We start from the raw sequence: 25788 nt of genomic DNA, 5'->3' as shown, positions 1-25788 counted from the left end.
CGTTGATTGGTTTTGTATTCTAGGAGGCCTAACCGTACGCATTTTGCGACCAACCGTCGTACCAGACCATGTTGGAAGATTTGGTTAGGTCCAGGAGAAGTGCTTCGAGCTTTTTACGTTGGTCAAGAACATAATGGATTTGTGCGGCTAGACGAGTGGCTTGATGGACGGAAGAATGGTGAGGGCGAAAACAGAATTGTAGGTCAGGAATAATATTGTTTTCTCTTGTGAAATAGTTGAGCACGTAGAATATTGTCCTCTCAGCAAGCTCCCAAATGGCACTGAGAAGGCTGGTGGTCCTGTAATCAGATGAACCCAGTGTTCTGGGGACTGCTTATTGCTCGTTAGTTTCATCAGCTATAAGCTCTGATAAAATTCATAAATCATATGACAATTTATTTATATTTATAATTTCTGGCATATTTATTGTTTGGTAACATCTTGCTTCAAGAACAGGAGAAAGACTTAAGAGTTAAAACATGAATAGGTTGCGGAAGATCCGCTGACATGTCTATTACCAAAATCTTAATTATCAAAGGAATGAATCTAGAAGTTAACAAGCCATACTGAGCAAACCGCACTCAGTTAACAATATTTTTGCTGCTTCTTCGTGGACGTCGTAGAACTTCCAGTAAACTTTAATACAATCTTTTCTTAGAATATATAGTCTGTATAATATAATGTATTTATTTACACAGGATTTATTGATATAACAGTATAAGATTGTCATTTGTATCTTATACCTTAAAGCTCATGAAAGTGTTTGGATTAGCCGATAAATGCTGTTGTTAATAGACAAGTCTATTCGAAATGTCAAAAATGCAAGCCTGTAGGAATGTTAGTTAATAGTTATAGTTTAAAGTGTTGCCAAACATACAATCTACCGATCTTTGCGTTTGCATCAGCGTTTGAAATGTATGTTCATAACCTTTTCAAGGTGTAATCAACATGTATGATTTAACGTAAATTGACGTTGGAGTTATATAAGTCCAATTAAATACAGCATTAGCTTATATAAAACGTGAGGGTAAAAATAGAAAAAACAAAATACTGAACAAACTATTTAGTGCGATCACATTTAAACGCCTAGAAAAGGTAGAAGGAAGGCCTAGATAGATAAGAAATTCGCAAAAGCATGTAAAAAAGGATCTGTTTGAGAAGTTAACAAAATACAATAGAAGGTTCATATATGTTATATGATACCATAAGTCTGTGGCAGTTAAAAAAATTAATTTAAAGGTTAATATGTTTTGAAAATGATGGTATGCCATTACTTAGGCCCTTAGTTACAGGGTGTGTTGCCTTCTGGCTATAATTCTCGTTATAATGTAATAAATCTAATGGATACTGTTAGCGTCATCTTAGATGACTTAGTAGTTGACACATTAAGTATAAAATGCATAGCTCATTAAGATTACTGTTTTATATCGACAAATACATATAAAAATAAATATTAGTTAGAACGTCAGTTAGTTAGTATTAGTGTCAATGTCAGGATTCCGTTTTTAAAACAAATTTGTTTGGTATTTGATATTTAAGATACTAGTCCACGGAACAAGATGTGCTCCGTTGACCGGGAGTACTTTACAAGTACAAGTAATAAGGTGTAAGAGTCCTAGGATCCTTACCGTCCTGTGACTTGTCGAAAGCAGTCCTTCAGTTTCTAACTGTAACCTTATATTCGAGAAGAAAATTCGATCAATTTTAACCAATTTTTCTATTTAGTAGTATTTCTGAAAGTAAGGACGAATAAATTGAAATCTACTAGAAATCATCAAAAGTTTTATTAAATTAATCGATTCTCTGGATGACAGCGGCAGTAATATATTATGTTGTTCAATATGTCTTCGGACTGATATGTTAACATGTTTTTTGAAAGGTGCCACTGTTGACAAACTAATTTGACATTTGATTTTTGGCAAGCGATTGGCAATTTTAGTGTTACCACAATACATATAACTTAAGAATTGTTTTGTGTGGTTTAGCAGAAATGCACTGAGAAAGCCATTTCGCTGCATTTCATTGGTTAGTTTAAATTACCATTCACACCTGTGAAGAAAATATTTTATTAGAAAGATTAGATTTCATACCCATCACGTGACTAACCCCTGACTTCATATCCTACTGACCAATTAAATTTAAAAAAAAACCAACAAATAAATCAAATGGGATTTCTTAAAAATTTATTTATTTCTAAAAAATTTTTATATATATTTTAGTCTCCTTTTACCAACTAGGAGTTTATCTGGACTGGATCTACAGTTTAACGTGGGCTCTGAAACATGGTCCTCAGCGTTAAGCCTATCGATTGACGAGTTCTCTCTTAGGTCTTGCCCAGCCTGGTTACTGGTTACTCTTGCCTAGGACAATCACAAATATTAAACAATCACAAACATAAATCTAGGACCATACCCTAGCAGGATTCAAACCCGCGACTATCGCAAGTTCCTATATTTTGTTCCCTCATACTACTAAGACTAAGTCTGTGTCTGTTAATATGTTATATACTGATTGAACACAAACATGTATTGAGGTAAATTATAATTATCTGATAATTAAAATGGTTAAATTGTATCATATATGTCAGAAAGGAGAAAGCCTACCAATAAGCTTAGCCAAGTAAGCGAAGTAATATTTTAAAGAACAGTAACATTTTTTTAAAATATTTGATATATATATCAAAATTACTGGGTACTTATTATGGTAAGATCGGAGAGTTAAAGAGATAGCTGAAAGATCTATTAATATAACAAAACAATCATGCGATACTAACATATCGTGTCTACAAAATCAGTATCAACTTGTTTGTCTACGAATTGTATTATTTTATTTTGTATTAATGTGTTCCTTTAACATGCTTGTTGAAGAATTAATTTTTCTGACTCCTGTGATGTGGCCTTAAGCCAAAATTTTAATTACAAGTATCTTAGCCAATATACATTTGTTTAAGTAAATGAACTTCTTCAAAATAATTAAGATTTTTATGGCACTTTACAAACATCCTTTTAAAGGGCAACAAAATTTGGCTCTATATATATTAAATGGTTAGTATAATCACATTTACGTTCAATGTAATTTGGCCATCGTCCCATTTAGACACATTTTGGGTTTAAACTGTGGATAATATATTCATTTGTTCAATTGTATTCCTGTAGAAAACAATATATAATATTTGCCGAAGACATTTGAGATATTTTTAATTGTCAGGTGGGAGTTATTGGCAGAACAGATTAGGTAGTTTCATAAGAACGGAGTTTATCTCGGAAGATCATCTCTAGAGGAGCCTTTTTGATAAGTGAATTGATTAAGTTGAATATAATTTCTTTGTAGTCTAACTATGTTAATGTTTGTGCCAATACAATCTGTGGGGAGACCGGCATTTTAATTTTAATTTAAAAAATTCGAATTTAATCATCATCAATAGCTATATACAGGAAAGGAGAAACATTGCCTATAAATTAAAATATTTGACCAAGATTCATGACCTTCTAGGGGAGTCTCGCTGAAAAGTGCCTTAACAAGATGTAATTTAAGGGTAATCAAAGAAAATTTTAGCTGTAAGCCATGGAATACTATCAGAGTCGTTACACTGTTTTTCAATGATTATGTTTAATTTGGTGACTTTAGTAATATATTTTAGATATATGGACAATGGGCGTTATTACAAAGATGGAGGACTTCTTCTAGAGGCTTTCTTTAATTTTTATTCAGATAAAGTTTCGCAATATGTTTAAATTGGTTATCACGCTATAGTAACTCATATTCTAGCTGTTTTGACATTGAATGAATAACAGTTCTTTATGAGATATTAAAATTTGTATTAGCAATAGTATAATAAACGGTTTATGAGATACGTACCCTGTCCTTTAATATAAAAATGTATATATAATGTTAATTAATATGTAATAAAATATTTAGTTAACCATTTTTTCATGGAAACTACATTAACATTGAATAGTAATATAAATTTAAAAGGTTAATTTAAGTTTATTGTAACAACTAATCTTAATACTGGATATATCTGATGTTTACTGCTTTTTATACCGTAAATATACTGGTTTACGTAAAAAATGCGGTTGGATTTTTTTCTATATGATAGAAATATTGTGATATCATTACTGTAATAAAATATAATAGGGTTAAGATTACAATTATAAACGTTTGTTATTCCTAATAAAATGAAGTTAATTGTAACTATTGTCGCAATGGATTTTACGTGTTTAATTTTGCGTATTCTTGATGACTTATATCAAACCACAATTTCGTTATCGGCTAGTATGATTTCGCAATAAGATAATCTCGATTTAAACTTGATTATATTGTTATTATTGTAATAAGTAAGAGGAAGAGTATAAAATGTGAAAGGTGTTAATATATCTTTTTATAAATAATATCTTGAAACTAATTTATCCCAGATAATATTAATTAAGAAAAATGGTGAGAGAAAACGGTGAAAAAGCAGATAGTTTATCCGTCGAGGGCAATACAGCTGAAGAGGGATGGAACATAGAACCGTCTACAGCGGCGAAAAAATGCCGGAATTATGTGAGGCAAATTGTCGAGAATATGGAATGCAAGCCAAACCCGAAAAAACCTTTTATAAATTTAAGTTTGGGTAAGAATACTTAATGTAATATTTATGATAAAACAAAAATCCTATATAATTGAATGAATGAATGAATCACGCTGTATGTAAAGTTGAAATGTTTACAGTTGCAATGTCTTACCCTGGTTGTAATCTTCCAACTAAGAACCTTCTTCTAAGAACTAATCTTTCAAATGGTTCAATTTTTAATGATACTGTCTATATCTGCTTTAATTTCAGCGATGAGATAATGTTGTCTTAAAGGAAGCCGATCAATTGCAATTTATTGGTAAAAATTTGGAAGTCTTAACCGCAATAGATGAAATCATACTGGCAAACTGTTCATGCAATATGTTTATAGTAGCGCTTGTTATGTGATACGTAGCACCATCCTGTTGTAACCACATTGTAGGTTAAAAATTATCTATTATTATCGTTTTGTGCTTAACATCAACTTCAACTTGGAGTTGATGAAGTGGGATGTGCAGTTATGGACTAATGAAGACGGTGGTCGCCCCAAATAGTAATTTTGTGCGAAAGCATGCTACATAGTAAACTTTGTGTGGATTGAATTTGTGTGAAATGATTGAAAAAGTCCCTGGCCTACCATAGTAAAACACATTTTTTGGCAAAATTAGTTTTTTTTATTCAACATAATTCCCTTCAAGGGTGATACACTGATTATAGCGACTTTCCAACTTTTCGATACCATTTTTGTAGTTCGATTTGTTCTTTGCTTTTAAACAGGCCGCAGTTTTGTCGTTCTCCTCTTCATTTGACGAAAATTTCTTCCTAGCAAGCATTCTATTGAGATCTGAGAACAGGAAATAATCGCTGGGGGCCAGATCTGGAGAATACGGTAGATCAGGAAGTAATTCGAAGCCCAATTCATGGATTTTTGACACGGTGCAATGTCTTGGTGAAGTAGCACATTCTTTTTCTTCAAATGCGGACGTTTTTCGGCGATTTCGTCCTTCAAATGGTCCTGTAATAGTCGCTGTTGATGGTCATTCCTTTTTAAAGGTAGTCAATAAAAATTATTCCATGCCCATCCCAATTGCCTGCCGACTGTTGGGTTTTCCCACGCTTTGGAGCGGGTTCATCGTATGCAGTCCACTCGGATGGCTGTCGATTGGACTTCGGAGTGAAATGATGGAGCCATGTTTCATCCATTGTCACATATCGTCCCAAAAACTCGGGTTTATTACGCTTAATCATCTTCAAACACTGCTCCGAATCATCAACTCGTCGTTGTTTTTGGTCAAAAGTGAAGTCGCGCAGTACCCACTTTGCACAGAACTTTCTCATACCCAAATATTCGTGAATAATGTGATGTACATGTGCAGTTGATATCTTTAGAGTATCTGCTATTTCATTAAGTTTCAATTTACGGTCATTCAAAATCATTTTGTGGATTTTTTAATGTTTTCGTCGGTAACAACCTCTTTTAGACGTCCACTGCGTTCACCGTCATCGGTGTTCATTTCACCACGTCTAAACCTAGCATACCAATCCTTGATGGTTGATTTTCCTGGGGCAGTGTCTGGAAACTCGGCATCATGTCAAATTCCTTTTTATCCATTTTTCCACAATAACAAAAGTTGTTTCACTCAAAATGCTATAATTCACAAACTAATATTCCGACAGCTGTCAAATTTATAGACGCATCTTTATGGCTAACTAAAAAACATATGAATTTAATTCTAGTAGCGCCGTCTATGTGTCAGGCCGGGGTCTTTTCAATTGAAATGTTATGATCGCAAAAATTTATAAGGTCTTGTGGAATAATAAAATATTTTTATCCCATCCAGGATGCGTTTAAGTTGTAGGGCGTTTTGGTAACTTAAAACGTATGAACACAAAAAAGTTGTCGATTGAAAAATGTTAAGTTGCCAAAGACCAAGTCAAGTTCCAAACCAGTTGTACTCGTTTTATGTAAAAATAAGGTAATACTAAACTCTAAAATATGTTTGCTTGTTGATCCAATCTCTCTAATTTTCATATTAGGACTTCAAGAGCCACAGCATTTGGACATATTTCCTAGTTTGGAACTAATATCTTATACCATTTATATGTCTTGCATATGTGTGTGTAACGAGCGTAATTCACTATACTACTGCATCATGTCTAGCGGTGAAATTTATTTAAATCACCTAAAGTTTATATTCCACTAAGGTGTATTCAACTCATCTATCTAAAGCGAAATTCTCCAATCCAAACAGTAAATTGTTCACAAAGCTATTAAGAATGAACTTATTCTTATATTTCACTAAATATTGGTAAATAATTGACAACTTACAAACTTAGAAAACATATTTCGATATCACAAGGCGTAACTGATTTTCTTTTTTTGCATAATACCTCTAAATCATAACTGACAAGGAACCAACAATTTTATATACCTATTGACAACAATTCACATATCTACAAATTTTGGTGATATTGAAATACTTTAAATTATTTAATATATAATGGTTTTACATTTAGCATATATTATTGTTAAATAACATTTAGGTAAACAGTAATTTATTTATTACGAAGTAGAGAGAATTGGAATTTTTTACCAAATATTCTATTGTCTTTATTTTCAAGGCTATAATATACAACATTATTAATCCTAAATTGTAGTAATCCAATGTACTCGTGTTTTACAACACGTGTGGCATATCTACTATCTAAATAATTTTTAACGTAAAAAATAAATCATTTAAATAATAGCTTTATTAAATGTTAATAAAATATTTTGGGATATTTTTTTAAATAACAAGCTCCATCTTATTTTGTTGTATTGTTTGGTTAGTGTAATATCTTTAGTTTTATTAACTAAAATTAAATTTTTCCATTTAAAATATTGTATTCTTTTTAAACTTCTAAACGATAGTTCTAAACTTTCCTTGTTACAATTCTAATAGCTTCTTTAATCCCGAATACATAGATCTTATAATATATGTGGTATATTGTCCTGAAAACCGTTATGTATTATACTACAAAAAGGTTTAAAATCTGTATTTTTCAAATTATATCTGCCAATTTTTTTAATTAATTACATCTTACATTGAATATGCTTAATACAATCTTAATCTACAAATTAATTTATTACTACTGTTCTGTTGTAGTCCTTTTGGATCTAACCAAGGCTCTCGACAAGGTCTGGCACGACGGTTTGATCCCAATATGCGTGCGGTTAGGCCTCCCAGAAGACCTAACCGCTCTCATCAAGTCCAATCTATTGGACAGATCTTTCCAGGTCAAGATCAGAAAAACACTTTCCAGTCGAAAACAAATCGATGCTGGCGTACCTCAAGGTTCCTCGCTGGCCCTAGCCTTATTTAACCTCTTTATTTAAGATCTGCCGAGAAAAGAGCATACTGACGCTGACGACATTGCTTTCTTCACTGTAGCCAGGTTCGAAGTTACAATTCATGAACGTTTACAGAAGCAGCTCGATCATACGGTCAAGTGGTTCAAATTCTGGAGCTTGCAAATCAACTTGAAAACTCAGACCGTCATTTTCCATAAGAAGCGTTACGCAGTGCGCGCCTCGAAAATTAAGATCGATACCGCAATAATTCCATGGCTGAATGACGTCACGTACCTAAGTCTCCACTTCGACCGACGGTTCGGTTGGCATTCCCAAATCCAGAAAGCAATCCAGAAAGGTTCGGGGATAGCAAACCTGCTTCTCTGATCTGCCCTTCTAGCAAACTTCTCATCTCCATTCGGTCCGGACTCCTCTACGGATCTAATGTCTACTTCAAAACTTATGAACAAGGCCGTCATGCCATATCTTTTCGAATACTTGTGCTGCATCTAAACATATAGCTGAATATACCTTCATAGTATTTTTAAAATACATTTTTTATTCTATGCACCTGGTCAATTGTTGAATGTCTGTTAATTAACCCAAACTGGCGTGTAGGCATTAGGTTTTTTTCTCCCTATAATAATTTATATATGATCTACTTATTTTTTCAATAGAGTCGTAAACTTCTTGAAAGGAAAACGCTGTCTCGTCTTTTTTTTTGCTTTCTGTACACCCGATTAAACTTCTTAGAACTAATATGCATTATAACTAATCAATTTTGATTATAATTTAGTCACGAAAAAGTAAAAACATGTTAAAATGAGTATCTTTATACCCCGCACAGAAAATGGAACCCAAAAAAAAACTACAAACGCACCATAGAAATTAAATGATCAAATGCCTTCGCGCATAACAAATAAAATTGATCGAAAAGGCGATTATAGTGTGTCTCGATGTTGGACGTCGCGGAATGGCCTACAATTAATTCACAACCCTAGTTTTTAGATGTTAAGAAAAGTTTATTTCTTTATTAATGGGTTGAAGTGCCGCTCTAGGATTACTATAATATTTAAAATAATGGGTTATCGATATGTCGCTGACAATATGTAAATATGTCAGTATTAGATTCATTATTTTTAGAAGTTTTCAATTATTTTGTTAGCCTAGCATATGTTCCCTTTATCACGTTCTTTTAATTTTTAGGAGATCCTGCAGTATTCGGAAATTTGAATCCCTGCAAAGAAATAATAGATTCTCTTGTTGAGGTTATCAATGGAGGCTCTTACAATGGTTACACCGCTGTTGTTGGACATCAGTCAGGGAGGCAAGCCGTTGCGGAACATTTAAGCTCTGATGGTGTCAAATTCGCCCACGAAGACGTGATTCTCTGTAACGGATGCACGAACGCTTTAGATATTTGTATCACTGTCTTAACTGATGCCACTAAGGGACATAATTTACTCATACCTCGACCAGAGTTTCCTATTTACAGGTGAGATCTTTTTTTAATTTTATAACAAAAACTGCTAAACATTTCCAGAAGGTGATCATAAAAACACAAAATATTTTTTATCGTTTTCAAATAACACAACTTCGGAAATAATCTATTTATACTAACGATTAATCCAATCGTCAAGATTTTTGGTCAGAAATTTGCTCACAGTAATAATCTTTTAAGATGGTGCATTGTCTTAAAGGAAAATTCAAGTTTTTTTTCATAAATCTATTTTTTCGATGAATTTCATTTCGTCACTGTTTCATTCCATTTAGCGATGTTAATTTTAATTGATGACGTTGATGCGTAGTACAAATCAGCCACTACATTTCAATTGCTTCTGATGTTTTTATACAACTTTATATATGAAAATATTATATATATAAAATATATTTTTATGCACCTCACTACATAACACTCCACAAGATGAGATGGTTTGATTCTATTGAGTTTGTGTCCTGCTCTGGTGGTATCCAAAAGTTGCAGTACTTCAATATTCTCATGAGAATGGAGTCTTCCCTCATGCCCCCTTGCTATTCTCTTGATTTGTTGACTGACTGTGAGTATCTGAAGGTTTCGATGTAGGTAGTCAGTCCTGTAGTATTTGATACAATACTTCTCAGGACTTTGTTCTGAAAATTTTGTATTTTGTTTATGTCACTCTGCATCCCCATAATTGAACTCCGTATGTCCATATAGGTTTTAGTATTTGCTTATATAATAACAATTTATTATGTACTGATAATTGTGATTTTCTTCCAATTAGCCAATACATTTTCCTTTATTTCATATCCAGTTCCATTCCTTCTTTGTATGTTCCTTACAGACAAGTTTTGCATCACGATTTATTCCGAGATATTTAGCGTTGTTGCTATATGGAATGATAGTATTATTAAATATTATTGGCGCTGTACGGTCTGATTGTAGGTGAACTGCACATGCACAGGTTTCTTTTATTTTCCAAGCTTGTGTCCAATTATTTTCGTGTGGTTTCTTCACTTTTGTCTCTGACAGCTATAATCGTAGTATCATCAGCAAATGTAGCCATCGTAATATTCTCCATTTGTGGTATATCACAAGTGTAGAGTAGATAAAGCATTGGTTCCAGTACACTTCCTTGTGGTAGCTTTAGCTTCTTTTATTCTAGAGTAAGCTTCTTCTTGTTTAACTCTAAACAGTCTGGCTGTAATGTACGATTTCACTAGTTCGGAGTGTTGTTTTGGTAACATTTTCTGTAGACTATGAACAAGGCCTTCATGCCAAACTAAAGCTCGAATGCTTGTGCTACATCTAAGAATATAGCTGTTTACTTTCGTAGGCTTTTTCAATAACATCTGTTTTTCTGTGGACAAGGTCTACTGTTGAATGCATGTTAATAAACCCAAACTGGTGTGTTGGTGTTAGGTTTTTTTCTCTATGATGTGGCATGGATATGATTTCTTAGTGATAATAATGTTTTGATAATCTCTTCAAATCCTAACGAATAATTTCTGGCGCTTTTTTGACATAATTTATTTTTACTGTAGTTTTTGTATGCGTAACACAAAATAAACATTAGACCTAATATATTTATCAAATCTAAAACATATTTACAGAACTATAGCAGGCACTCTTGGTGTAAATGTCAGATCGTATAATCTTATACCAGAAAAAAAATGGGAGGTAGACCTAGAACACCTGAAGTCCCAGATCGATAAGAACACCAAAGCGATTATAGTAAACAATCCATTAAATCCTGCTGGCTCAAATTATTCTAGAGAACATCTGATGGATATTTTAGAAATTGCACGTGTGTAAGTAATATATTAGATATTAGATTTTATTTTTAAAGACTTTTAAGGTAAATAGCAAATTTATTATGTACAATTATGTGTATTAAATATTGGATTTCTTGTAGTATTACTGAATGTCATGTTAGAAAACTCTATTGGAAACTTCTTAGGAAAATATGGAAGAAATTTTGTGAAAAAATAATATTATAGATGGGGTGGAAGCCAAGAAGCATTTATTCTAGAGCAAGATTCAATAATCTTGAAATACGTGACAAAACATTGTTATGTAACAAAATCACTTTGTGGTGTTTTAGTAGCACTAGTACTAGCAATCCCCTCTGGTATATTATCTTTGAACTTTCTCTTCCCAAAACATATATTATTGCCTATATAAATAATCATACAATTATCAACATTAATTTACAGTTATCATATACGATGATAAATTATGATTGGCCTGGTTATCAGCCTGAAATAGCTATGAAGCAGGTTTCTGTTGTGGAAGTTATTACAGTAATTAACAACCTCAATCTTCATAATACTCCTGAAATTGATGATATTTCATCTGGGTTATTGAAATAACTGGCACAAAAAGTAATCATCATGTTGAGATACATATTTAATGCTTGTCTGAGACTGAAGCATGGCAATCCAGCAGAACAAGTCGAATTTGATAATTTAAAAAAACTGCTATTAAAATGTATTCATCATTTAAATAATTTGAACCAAGTGATGAAGTAAGAGCAGATACTGATAAGTATTCCGAAGAAAATTAATACTACCCTGCAATATTCCTGGACATTTCACAGGTATTTTCACAATAAAAGATGAGAAAATTGTTACCGCCCATCCTGTCATCATTATTTGAGAGATGCCTAAGTTCTCAAGGGCTCTCGGCTTCAATTTTGATAACAGGTTAAACTAGAAACATCAATTAGTCAAGAAGCAAAGTAGATACTCACAATCAAACGACTATACTTGTGAGCCGGAAGTTATTCCTAACTTGGTCTAAAATCAAAGATACTGGCTTATCAATAAATTATAAAGCCTATTTGGATAAAATTTAAATATGGAGTTATATTAAAATATAAGGCTGACTGCTAACCCAAAGCTGCTAAAATAAAATTATCCAAGATTTCACATAAAACATGAAATTAGGTTACTAAATCACGGCAACGTGGAAGCAATGCAGCGCAGGAAATCAGAAGATTAACATTTGAATTTGTATAGTGTAGTAGTGATGAATTTGTCTTCAGTGTGTATTGATGCATGTACAGCAGAATAATATAATACATTAATTTACAAATTAAGATTTTACTAAGCATATTAATATACAATGTAATAAAAAAATTATTGTTAACATTTATTATGGCAATAAATCAATTTCTAGGCATCGCATCCCCATAATTGCTGATGAGATATATGGCGGTCTAGTATTTCCGGGAAAGAAGTTTGTCCCAATTGCATCCCTTGGCTCGGACGTACCTATATTAATTTGTGGTGGATTGGGAAAACAATTCCTAGTACCTGGGTGGCGAATGGGATGGGTCGCAATATACGATAAGCTTAACGTAATGAGAAACCTTCGGCCATTTTTAACATGCCTGTGCCAAAAATCTTTAGGCTCCAACACTCTGATACAGGTATTTATTACAAATATTAAATAATAATTAAATAAAATCAGACTGTAATAAAAAGGTCTGTCAAATATAAAATATGTTTTGTATTTTGGCGAATGCGCCGGTCATATTTATAATTAAATAATTTATGTTTCAGGGTGCTTTACCGCAAATATTCAAGAGGACGCCTCAATCGTTTTACCAGGGAGTTACCGAGAAACTGTCGCACCAGGCGATGTTTGCTTTCGATAAATTAAGTAAAATAAAAGGACTGACGGCGTATCTGCCCGAAGCGACTCTCTACATGGTAATACAATTCGACATGAAACATTTTCCTTTCAAAGATGACATAGATCTCATTAAAAGGCTAATGGAGGAAGAATCGATTTTCTGCTTGCCTGGAGAGGTATATGTCTCATTTCTTTAATTAGTCAACTTACGGATGTACAAATAAGTTTTTTTCCCATGTAATAAGTTTTATTCATAGAATAAATTTTATATTATTGCGTTGATGGCAGAGAACCAGCAGAAAAAATCGTGCTAATTAAACAGAATCAATAACTCAAACTAAGAGTAAGATACTTTCAATGCCTCTTGGCTTCATTTCGTACGCAACATAATATCCAAGCTTTTGAATCATTCCGATGTTCTTAAAGCTATTGGATATGGTGTCTTGTTTTACTCCCAATAATTCTGCATATTCTTATAGCATTTTACACGGATCATCATCGAGATTGCTTTCAAATCGTCAGCTTAAAGTTTTTTGGCTCTCCAGAACACTGTCTTTGGAGTCAAAATCGCCACTTTTAAAAGTTCAACTGGAGCAATCTTGCAATAGACTTCATTCACACAGCATTCGATTACCTTTAGCTGCCTTTTTCTTAAAATTGAAGTAAAAAAGTAAAAATGCCGCAAATGCGATTTACTCAGAACAATTTTCAGTGTATTGAAAAGTTTTTTATCCATACTTCGACAAACTGATACATAACGAAAAGTGAAGCGTGTTGGTGAGGGTTCATCATGAAATTGGTTACAAATCTACTCAATCCAATTTAATACACAGAAACACCATCTGCTGTACATCTTTTAACATCAATTTATTTGTCTAATGATTAGTTTTTTATGATTGAATTTATCTCTAATACTAGAAGAAGAAATATACTTCAAAAATATATATTGATAAATTCGCATTTCATCCATTATTTCGTAAATGTATAAACAAATTATTTTTATATGATTACCATCAACAGTCTCGTCAAGAATTCCGTCTGTATCATCGTTTTTAACAAAGTAGTGCTGTGTAAATTCCGTGAATATAGTCTATCCAATAAAGGAACCCAATCGCGTCATCAAAATGTGTGACGTCAGTACGTCGCAACCTCACCGCATTAACTTAAAGCCTTAGTTTACAGCATTTACTGGTTAGTAACATTTAATTAATATGACTAATGCTTTGAAGAATTTTGTAGACATTTGACAACCTGGTCGACCAGTACCAAATCGAATTTGATTGACTGATTTGGATTTATTTTGGAATGTATCAAACAGTAACATATCTATTTCTTTTTAACTAGGGTAAAATGAGAAGGAAATATCCCCTCATAGTTTAAAAGGAAATTAACATTTTTAAAAAGTGTATTTGGTAGTATATTCAACGTCATCTATGACATGCATTGGATGTTTTATTGGAAGGATTTTTATAGAGCGCTCAATAAAATTATGAACCACGTCATCTAAATTTATAACGTTAAAACGTTGCAATGTCGTATTAACTTTGAGTTTTGCAGTATCAGTTTTGTCTGTGACATAACAAAATTCTGATCTAAATACAATAATGAAACAAAAATAATGTTATCAAGTATAATATATATATATATATATATATATATATATATATATATATATATATATATATATATATATATATATATATAAATTTATCAAAACAAGTAAAGTTCTAAGACACAGTTTGCCGGTTTTTAACCTATAATAATAATTATTAATGTTTTTGTTGAAATAATGAATTTTGCAGGCTGATTACATATTCGAACCTATCAGACAGCACGTATTCACAGCTCTTTAAGTAAAATAAAATGAGAAAAAAATCGTTTGATTTTGAAATTAATTTACAAATTAAGATAGGCAATTAATTCGACATACTGATGATATTTGTTCCCTGTTATTTTGACTAAACGATCAATAAATGGGAGGTAGACCTAGAACACCTGAAGTCCCAGATCGATAAGAACACCAAAGCGCTTATAGTAAACAATCCATTAAATTCTACTGGCTCAAATTATTCTAAAGAACATCTAATGGATATTTTAGAAATTGCACGTGTGTAAGTAATATATTAGATATTAGATTTAATTTTAAAGTCTTTTAAGGTAAATAGCAAATTTATTATGTACAATTATAGGTATTAAATATTGGATTTCTTGTAGTATTACTGAATGCCATGTTAGAAAACTCTATTGGAAACTTCTTAGGAAAAATATGGAAGAAATTTTGTGAAAAAATAATATTATAGATGGGGTAGAACCCAAGAAGCATTTATTCTAGAGCAAGATTCAATGATCTTGAAATACGTGACAAAACATTGTTATGTCACAAAATCACTTTGTGGTGTTTAATAAAAATAATATTATAAAGCACTAAGACAAAGTTTGCCGGTTTATAACCTGTAATAATTATTATTAATGTTTTTATAAATTTTGGAGACTTTTAACAGCCAGGCGAATTTTGTAGGCTGATTACATATTCGACACGTATTGACAACTTTTTAAGTAAAACAAATTGAGAAAAAAATTGTTTGATTTTGAAATGAATTTACAAATTAAGATAGGCAATTAATTCGACATAAAAAATGTTGGAATATAAATTATATAAGATCTTAATATATTTTAAAGTCATTAAATATTTTAAATAATTTAAATTATATCTAAACAATATTTTTAGTGTTTTGGCATTCCCAGCTTTGCCAGAATCGTGATCACGCCACCTATCGAGGTAATTGAAGAGGCCTGTAAAAGGATCAACCAGTTCTGCAATCGTTATTATGTTGAATAAATCTTAAGGCATATTACCTGATTGCCCCGCTTTACATTTTCTGGCTTCAACTGAATTAAACTAATGTTTATAAAAAGAATTGTTTTATTTACTGTTATAAAAAGCACCCGATTCAATTTATATACAAAATTATAATTATAAAAAATAATGTTTTAAAAGATAATTATATTACAATTGACACATTCAGTAGTGACAATGCGTACGTGTTTATTACACTATATTATCAGTTACGTCTTTTGAGCATAGCATTATCCACTTAAGGCACAAAAGAAGTATATTTAAAGCTACATGTGAATCGTAGTAAGGTCATATTACAACAGTTTTTGAACTGTGACAACCTGTAACAGACATAATTTAATACTTAATAAAATAACCCAATACCTTAAAACAAAGTAGGGTAGAAAGAATTCGCTATGTGGTGTGTGGAATTATATATGAATACCTATTTATTATATTCGTATTATTGTGTTATATTAGATATTAAGCTCATCCTGCTTAAGTTAATAAACAATTAATAAAATAACAAGATATGTAATCTAAAATCATTTCCTATTAAAAATATAAATAACAAACAATAATATAAATATAATAGCTGCTCCTAAATAATCGCTTCTTAAAAATTAACGTTTCTACCTAATTTTAAAATAATTAATATGATATATAAATAGAATGGTATATAAATAAATAATAAAGGAATGGCTTGCTCTGATAATTTAAAAAATATTACTCAGTTAATGGAATAAAACATTTGAAATGTGTCGCTGAACCGTTTAAATTAATATAAATATTTATTAAATTCGAGAATATTTGTTCATAATAAAAAACATTATTACTAACTATGATATAATAAAGGAAGAATTAGCTTAAACAGAGTTTTTAAGGCTCTACATTTTAAGAATAATTATTTTGGTAGCAAATTGAATAGTTTCAATTGTTATTAATATTATAAATAGTGGTAAAGTTGTATTATTTTGAACATAAAACAGTTGATATGGTTGAAACTTACATGTTTCAACTAAATTTTATAGATGATCTTGAGCAATTGTTCACGTCGTCCAAAAACTAAATGACACCGCAATCACCTTTTCGAGCCTTCTTATTGGTTAGTTTCAATTGGGATGCTAAGACCCACGAAGACATTTTATTGATTCATTCTAGTTTGTTTCTATTTATTTTCTATTTGTTTGTTTAGTGTCCGTTTGTGTACCATTTATCTGTATACATAATATAGCTTTTACAGTACAGTAAGTTTAGCCTTTTATTTTTTGTTACTAAATTATTATCAATATTAGCTGATTATAATGCGTCTTCGATCTAAGAAATATGTCCTGGATGTATAGAAATTTAAGATATAATTTTCCAAGTTAAAAATCCTAAATTATCTGGATGAAGAATAGTACAAATTAGTGAACGTATTCTTCAGAAACAAATGTGTGACAGACGCTGTTTAAGAACCATTCAAATGTCTTGATGATCAAGTCTTTTCTCTACATGTGTCTACAATGAAAATTTAAACAAATCAATCAAGTTCTTTCATAACAACCAATTACTCTTACCTGTCATAATGTACTTCTATAGAAATTATTTCAGTTTTAACGTAAATCCAACTTTCATATTTTCTTCTAACCACTATTACAAATGTTTATATAATTAGCAACAATACTTGCAAAAAAAACAAAAATCGAATAAAATATCATGATACAAACAATAAATATTGCTTAAATATTACCAATAGGTCAATAAACTCATTAACAACATCAAATGTTGATAAATGGAATATTGTGGGACATGAACAACATTATAACTAATTATTTTACACATTTAATAAAAGTTCATATAAATATTACTAATATCCTTCACTGCTCTTTATCAGATACTTGTTCTGGCACACACATAAACAGTTTCGCGCACCAGTCGTTGCAATCGTCGAAGAAATTCTGTAACCAACTAGGTTTATGTTTCCACCAGATGGTAACGTAATATACCGGTATACCGAAAAGAACGAACGATAGGCCAACGCCTACTTCGACGGGACTCGCATAACAGGGAAAGGTGACTAGGAAAGTGCAGATGAGGAAGAATATGCAGGGAAGGGCGAAATTCACTTTTATCGGTCGTAGAGCTTCTGGTCGGGTGTATCGCATGTAGAGCAACCCCAGGACGCTGATGGTGATGAACAGGGCTTCCACGAACTGGACATAGTTGATGAGGATGTAGACGTCCGCTACCAAAAGTTGGGCCAAGGTGATGATGCACTGAAAAATAATAGAAAAAATCACCAAAGGAATTTTACTCAATATGTATTTATTAATATATTATAATAATATTTGTTTATTATTAGTAAATAAAGAATAATGTCTGAATAGTACTCAACGAAATATTGTCCCATTCTCGTACCAAATATCTATCTGCAAATTTCTTTAAATAATAGAAATGTATTCCTCACTATCTACTTTAAAACTTCCCATAACGGTTCAATTATGTTCTGATGCGCCTCTGAAACCAAGACTGAGCATTTGTGACTGTTTGTATGCTTGCATTATTATATTGGAATATGGAAGTGTTTGACAGTAATATGCTAGTCACGGTAGGAACTTTGTGGAGCTTTCGCCATACTATGTTTGTCAAAACAGTATTACTCAGGCCAGTGTCGTCACTCTGCCATCACTTACCATTTCCTAATAATATGAAATATGTTGGTGTTGAAGGAACTATTTTGTTTGTCAGCGATCTATTTTCTAACTTCCACAAAATTTCAAAAGTGTGTGCTAGGCAAGCTGTGCTGCATTGATATGAACAAGTGGTATTTAGATGGCTTTATATTTGGCAGGATTATCCATTCGAACTGCAGCAGTTTATACTTCGCAACATCTGCAACGTGTGACCAAGTATTGTCATTAGCAGCTCGTAATGCATTAAATTTTGCTGATCCCCCCATATATACAGCAAAATTTTATGGTCATGAATATTCCGTTTGGGTGTCAATATGGATGGTTTTCCTGGATTAATCCATGAATTTCTTGTTAGGGATTGTCCAATAGTAAATCCAATTTTTATCGCCAGTCATAATGCCAGTCACAGAAATATTTTATTTTTTATTGGCTGGTAATGAAACCATCATGTTGAAATGGTTGAAATTATATTTTGAGACAATTCGTGTGGCCTTTTAATTGTCTTCGAATTATCTTGGCCCTCCGGGCCTTTCTTTGTCATTGAAAACTAATATAATTAGAAAAAAGACACATTACTCAGTAATCTCAAGCCTAACTAATAAAACAACCATTTCAAGGTAAAATCAGTTTAATTTTTAGTAAACCGGTTTATCTTTAGTTTCGTTTTAATATTGTTCAAAATCAACTTTAACTTCGATAATCACTTTTTTATTTAAGCCTTGCTTCTTTCACAGCATTCATTTTATTTAACATTCATTTTTATGGACTTGCTATCATAATAGTAAAAGTTATTTCACTGAAACTGGGTTAGGTTTAGAAATGCTCGGCACTTATTCAGTGATGATAATCAAATTAATGCTAATATCATGAATTTATTATATCAATAGAATAATTTAAGTTGAATTAGGAACTTAAAGAATATCTTATTGAGGATATTTAAATAATAATTTAACAATAGTTGTCTATCAGTAATCACTTCTATCTTATCTAGTTTCTTCGCTTTTTTTATCTTTGATCTCATCGTTTCAGTGTTTGGCATTGCAAAGACGATTTGTAAATTTTCCTACTTTCGAAAGGGACAATAATTAATCAGAAAAAGTAATGGCCAATACTGCGATTGGAGGTAAAGTTTTTTATTTAAGAAATTCATGAATGTATATGGCAAATTGTTATTATATTGTAAAATTATTAGGTCCTATTCCTGTCTGTATAATACTTCTTTTGATTTCGATACACAACTTGTATCACTTGAAATTATGAGTTTGAAGTGCCAGACAATAAACAATAACCATCTAATCAAATATAAACCAAATGCTTAGTACTATTAAGTACTTGCACGAATGCTAATAATATATCCTTTAATCTCTTTCATCTCTTTAAAAAAAGACATATTCTACAACTTTTTCCTATCTTTTTGGCGATATTATAATACGCACAACATTTTGAAACCGCGTGTCAGCTACGTCAATGTGAACAGGTGGTAATCAGGAAGCGTTATGCCTGGTAAGTATGCTGGGTGCGGCAGAATGTCCCGTTCGAGTTGCAACAATGCTTCCTTCTCAACTCTTGTGATGTGCGTTCGAGTGATCTCAAGCAATATGATCACTTTGCGTTTGTTATTCTTGCTGTTTTTTTTTGCAACAACACATAATTTAATAATGTTTAATTGACCTTTGATTAATTTAATTGATTAGTTTAATTAGTCTTTGGCAGCCCATAATACAGTAGATCTTGCTGATATTACAATATGCTCAGCAATGTTTTATGGCCATCAATATTTAGCCTTGGTGTCGATGTGGATGGCTCTCTTGGACTAACCCACAACTTCCCCCGCTTGAGATCGTTGTAGCGGGTCTATTTTTTATTGTCAGATACAATACGTCAAGAAACTTTTCTATTTTGTATGACAAGCAATGAAGCCGCGATGTTGAAATGGTTCGAAGTATCATTTCGTTCGGGCAGTTGCCGTTTTTTTATGAGAATATAGCACAGTAGCATCACCATAAGTTTCTATAAGTGTTTGATGAGCTTAGGCACCAGATTTCTTCAAATTAAACAACATGGCGTCTTTGTACCTATTAATACTGAATGGAAAATTGTTATTTTATCCTTTTGAAAACTCATTTAACTCGTAATATTGCTTTGTATCAGATTTCAGAAAGTGATGCTTCATGAAACGTAAAAAATAAATAATTTCCTTATTTCGTCGTTTCATTTCAAGTCTTAATTAAAGTGCACCCAAAAATATTCGATAGTAAAATTATGTATTATTTGAGAACATAATAAACATATAAACATATAAACATAATAGTCAATTTCGAGTTTAAATTAATTCATTTGATTATGCTGCTCGCTTATAGATGTGGAGCGACAACTTATTCAAGGTCAGAATGTTTATCGAAATTCAAAATATATCACGTTTTCATTATAAAACGTGTTTCTATTATATGAAAAACATAAAAATAAAATAACTTTTGAGAATAACAATTTAATTTTATGAATTTTATTTTTAATTGAATAAACTGATAATGCACGTAATCAAACGATGTTTAAAAACAGAAAAGTAGTTTAAAATTGAACGAACTAGATTAACTGCACTGTTACAATTTCATTTTAATTGGATTATTGGGTAATTGGTATCAGCTGCTCTTACCATAAACACCAACGAGGGCACCGGAGTTAGTCTTTTAACGTCAATGAGGGCAATAGCTCGAGGTAGATGTCCAGCCCTGGCCCCGACAAAAAATAACCTGGCGGACGCGAAGATGGCACCATTCAAGGAACCGAAAGTGGCACAGGCAACGAACAGTGGCATCACGAATGATACTAGACCGAGCATTTTGTCACCGAACGTCATGGCTACTGCGTTTGAAGCCAATATATCGTAGGGGCTCAGAACCGCGAAGTAGGCTATGTTTGTTATAACGTAGATGGTGGTGACCAGAGGCATCGAGATGCAGATTGCTCTAGGTAGATTCCTGAAAGAAATAAAGAAATGTGAGAATTCAAGTTTAATGGAAAATGTATATGGTTATATGAAGGCAAGTTACATTAAAAAATTAAATGCTTGTATGTAATCTGATCATTTGTTCACCTTAAAAACATTTATTGAGCAAAACAGTTACAATATAAATTAATCAAAATATTTTTCGTCATTTTCTACAACTTCTTATATTTCTGGAAACATATATATACCGTGGTGAAAGAACGATGTTGATTTGGCAGCAATCCAATTATGAATCTATTTTCATACTTCTTCAATATATTGAAACAGTGTACCTGTTAAACTATGCTGCATTGAACTGAACAAGTAATAATAACAAAGCCCTTTGTTTAGTAAGTAAGCCAGATGCGGCAGAAATTCCTATTCGAACTGTAACAATGTACCCTTCACAACTCAAGTAACGCGCGTTTGAGGGCTGTCATGCGAGACTTTGCGTTTGTTATTTTGGTTGGTATTTTTTTGCAACAAATCTCATTCAATTCGTTCAATTGACGTCATTATATGCACAGCAAGATTTTATGGCCATGAGTATTCCGATTCGGTGTTGGCGTGGATGACTCCTGAATTAACACGTAATTTTTTTAAGCTAGGATTATCGTAGCAGATACAAATTTGATCGCCAGTCACAATATGCCAAAAAACTCTTCAGTCAAGTTTTCAGTCAATTCGTGTGGTCATTTTCCCTCCTTGTGGATCTCTTCCATCGCGTATAAAGCTCTGAAAACAATTGATTTCTCTGTTAACGCCTTTTGAGAATGTTCTTTGAGAATCTGATTCGATTTTTGTCCAATTAACCTAGTAATTCATTTCCGTCGAACTTTTTGCTCCTCCTTGCCTTTGACATCAAAATAACTGGTTTAAACCATTGAAACCATTCCAACAATTGGGATTTGATAGAGTAGCATTACCATAAGTTTATGAAAGCGTTTGATGAGCTTCGGCAATAATTAAACAGCAAAAGCAATGAATATCGAATATTTTGAGCATGGACAACTATTATTATATATAGACGTAGATAGATACCAAAACCATATCATTTAATAGTTAGGTTAGGCTGTTCAATAGTTGTTTACATTGTTACTTTACATTTTTAGTAATTATAGGGCTGATCAAAATATATGCAAACATCTGTTATATAAATATAACACTACAATAGCTTTGAGACAAGTACTTTTTATAGGCCCATTTGGCATTTTTTTTAGCATCTAGTATGTCAACGATATATTTTCCCAATATTTGCACATTAGCAAATCATATTAAAATATATTGGTTCAACGAGTTTAAAAGCTATTGAATATGTTTTTTTAGTAAAGTGCATAAAGCTAATTACAGTTCAACATAACAAAAAAATCAGCAGTTAGAGCATATGTTTCAGCATTATGATATATTAACAGAACTAACATTGCATGATAACTTGATAAATATATTATATTAATATACATGGGACTATATTGAAAAATAAAACAATTAATTTCCAACACCAGTACTCGTTGAACCTACTCGTAATCATTATTAAAATGACAGCGCTTCAATAAAAATAATCATGTTTAATTTCATTTATAATATAGATTCATTATGGTATTGTCAACTTCAATATATTTTAATAATTAACAATAACAGGTCAATTGAAAAATCCCCGGCCTGACATATAGATGGCGCTACTAGAATTAAATCCACATGTTTTTTAGTTAGCTCTAACTCTCAAAAGATGCGTGTATAAATTGGAGAGCTGTTGAATAATTAGTTTGTGAATTAGAGCATTTTGAGTTTTGAATTTTTGTTATTATGTTATTAACTTATGTTATTGTTATAGGAATTTCGCGTATTGATAAAATATTGCTTTTTGAAGGGAAAAAATACAGTTGAAGAAAAAACGCGGCTTCATGCCGAGTTTCCGGGTACTGCAACAGGAAAATCAACCATCAAGGATTGGTATGTAAGTTTAGACGTGGTGAAATGAGCACCGAAGACGGTGAACGCAGTGGATGCCCAAAAGAGGTTGTTATCGACGAAAACATTTAAAAAATCTACAAAATGATTTTGAATGACCGCAAATTTAAATTAAATGAATAGCAGACACTCTAAAGTAGTGTTGGGAGCAATCGACTGAAATCGACTATCAACTGTTTAGTAATTGGCTACTTTTTACTATCGATTGTTTCAGTCGCTATTTTTGGTTCGACTGTTTTCAGTGGCTATTTTCGGTCTGACTGATTTTGTTACTCTTTACTATCTACTGTTTCAGTCGCTTACTTTTAGTTACTATTTCCGGTTCTACTAGTTTATACGACTGATTTTTAACGTTCTGACATTGTCGTCCTAGCCGCGATCTTAGCGCGGAACGTTAGTTTTCGAGGGCAAAAAAATAAAATTGTAAATACTTTTGACTGGCATAATAGGTAATACTTTGGGCTGGTATAATAGGTAATACTTTTTTGATAAACTTTAACGATTTTTGTTCAAGCCTTTTGTTTTTCTAATCTTTTTTAAATCTTAAAAACTAACATCAGGTTCCAAAAGTTTCAGAAATTGCACAGATTCTAAAATATTTGAAGAATTTTTTGCAGTAGTAGTTGTTAATTTTCTTTTAAAAATATTAAGGGTAAAGAGGTAAAGTATATTAAATATTTGTAATAAATACATTTTCTGATAGGAAACTCAACTTTATTATTCAACAATTTATTTTAATGGCTATTAAGAAGAGCACCACAGTTTTTATTTGTTGACGAATAGACTATCTTAAGAGAATATGTTCAACTTTTAAAGCCCATTGAAATAATAACCACCGAGTCGATCACGATCTCCTTAATTATACCGTTAATAAGAGGACTGCAACATTCCATCAAATCCAGGATTTTAACAAGTGATTGAGGAAAAAAATTACAGAATTGTCTGTTAGATGTCATCAATAAAAGACTGGCAACTTTAGAAATGAACACGATAAAAATCCAAATTTTTAGATACTAGATTTAAAAAAGCAGGATTGCAAATAATCTTCCATTCTAACTTCAAAAAATATAAATATAGTTCAACAACTCGAAATTCAAGACACAACTACTGACCAAGACTTTACAGTATTTGGAAATGCAACTTATTGGGCGTTTAGAAAACCCATTGGATTTTTGGCAAACCCATAGAATGACACTACCTGAATTATATCAGTTACACATAAAATATTCCTCTATACCCGCAACATCTGTCCCCTCGGAACCAGTTTTATCAAAATCTGGGCAAATAATTAACGATCGAAGAAATCGCCTCACGGGAGAAAAGTTGAACATGACAATATCCCTGAAGAGTAATTTAAAAATATTTCCGTTCAAAAATAAATAAAACTTTTACTTAAAAAGGGTCTGGTTGATATTGTAAAATAATTTTTAGGTTCGTCATGGATTAGATTTTTCAATGATTACGTTTACATTTTATTTAGTAGTTATGGTTATTGAACATCTTTAGTTTTTAGGTTTTGTTTAAGTTGTACTTTACTATTAATATTTATTATATTAGGTTATTTAAAAATAGTAATTAATATATTAAAACACGATAGAACATTTGTGGTGTTATTATTCCATTCCTTTTTACAAATTCACAGAACATTCAGTATAAAAGTAATTCTACTTTAAAATTATATTATTTATTACATGTTAATAGAAATTAGTAATATTTTTTCCTTTTCTGTTTTAAAGTTATCACGTGAATGAATATATATACATCTCTGTCTCGCTTATACTACCATTGGAGAATATAAACACATTTAAAATTAACTGCTCCAAGCATTTATGTCCGTCTTTTCCTATCTCACATTTTATACAAACAAGAATTCCTACATTTTTGTCTGACATCACGAATGGAAAATAACAGTCGAACCGTGCATTTGACTGAAAATAGTAATTACTATTTTCAGTCGCTATTTTTTTTACTATCGACTGTTTCGACTGTTTTGCGACTATCGACTGTTTCGATTGTTTTCAGTCGATAGTTCCCAACGTTACTCTAAATATATCAAATGAACGTGTACATCATATCATTCACGAATATTTGGGTATGAGAAAGCTCTGTGCAAAGTGGTTGTGCCACGCGAACTCACTTTTGACCAAAAACAACGACGAGTTGGTGATTCGGAGCAGTGTTTGAAGACGATCAAGCGATAAACCCGAGTTTTTGCGTTGATATGTGACAATGGATGAAACATGGCTCCATCATTTCACTCCGAAGTCCAATCGACAGTCATCCGAGTGGACTACACACGATGAACCGGCTCCAAAACG

The 25788-nt window shown here is 31.9% G+C and overlaps 2 protein-coding genes across 3 annotated transcripts in view; one reads left to right on the top strand and one right to left on the bottom strand.

Annotated features, from left to right (window-relative positions):
* Positions 1-4334: 4334 nt before the first annotated feature.
* Positions 4335-15925, top strand: LOC143202130 (tyrosine aminotransferase). Its single transcript, XM_076413417.1, has 6 exons — positions 4335-4615; positions 9093-9381; positions 10980-11177; positions 12547-12799; positions 12933-13181; positions 15734-15925. The coding sequence occupies exons 1-6, from the start codon at positions 4435-4437 to the stop codon at positions 15842-15844; spliced, it is 1281 nt and encodes a 426-aa protein (XP_076269532.1). The 5' UTR covers positions 4335-4434; the 3' UTR covers positions 15845-15925.
* The window catches only part of mnd (L-type amino acid transporter minidiscs), a 46309-nt gene continuing 36431 nt past the window's right edge, over positions 15911-25788 (bottom strand). Inside the window, exons 4-6 of one of the 2 annotated variants that reach the window (XR_013007083.1) lie at positions 21170-21494; positions 17401-18099; positions 15911-17341 (exon numbers count right to left, since the gene is read on the bottom strand). Coding sequence is in view for 1 of the 2 variants with exons in the window: in XM_076413409.1 (XP_076269524.1) it covers positions 17701-18099; positions 21170-21494 (724 nt within the window). In the remaining variant the exon portion in view is untranslated. Of the gene's footprint in view, positions 18100-21169; positions 21495-25788 lie in introns of both variants that reach the window. The other variant, XM_076413409.1, reaches the window with a different exon arrangement.

The sequence above is a fragment of the Rhynchophorus ferrugineus genome, unplaced genomic scaffold, assembly GCF_030347505.1.
Source record: "Rhynchophorus ferrugineus isolate W39M unplaced genomic scaffold, kcgeb_rfMv2 rfM9, whole genome shotgun sequence".
NCBI classification, from domain to species: domain Eukaryota; kingdom Metazoa; phylum Arthropoda; class Insecta; order Coleoptera; family Curculionidae; genus Rhynchophorus; species Rhynchophorus ferrugineus.
Note: the sequence above shows the minus strand (reverse complement) of the source record. Positions and strands in the feature narration are given on the sequence as shown.

What these genes read in the sequence shown, in the direction of transcription:
- LOC143202130 (XM_076413417.1), top strand. Translation starts at nt 4,435, where the DNA reads ATGGTGAGAGAAAACGGTGAAAAAGCAGATAGTTTATCCGTCGAGGGC. An exon ending in TTTTATAAATTTAAGTTTGG is followed by an intron (nt 4,616 to 9,092) that starts GTAAGAATACTT and finishes TTTAATTTTTAG; the next exon opens with GAGATCCTGCAGTATTCGGA. An exon ending in CCAGAGTTTCCTATTTACAG is followed by an intron (nt 9,382 to 10,979) that starts GTGAGATCTTTT and finishes ACATATTTACAG; the next exon opens with AACTATAGCAGGCACTCTTG.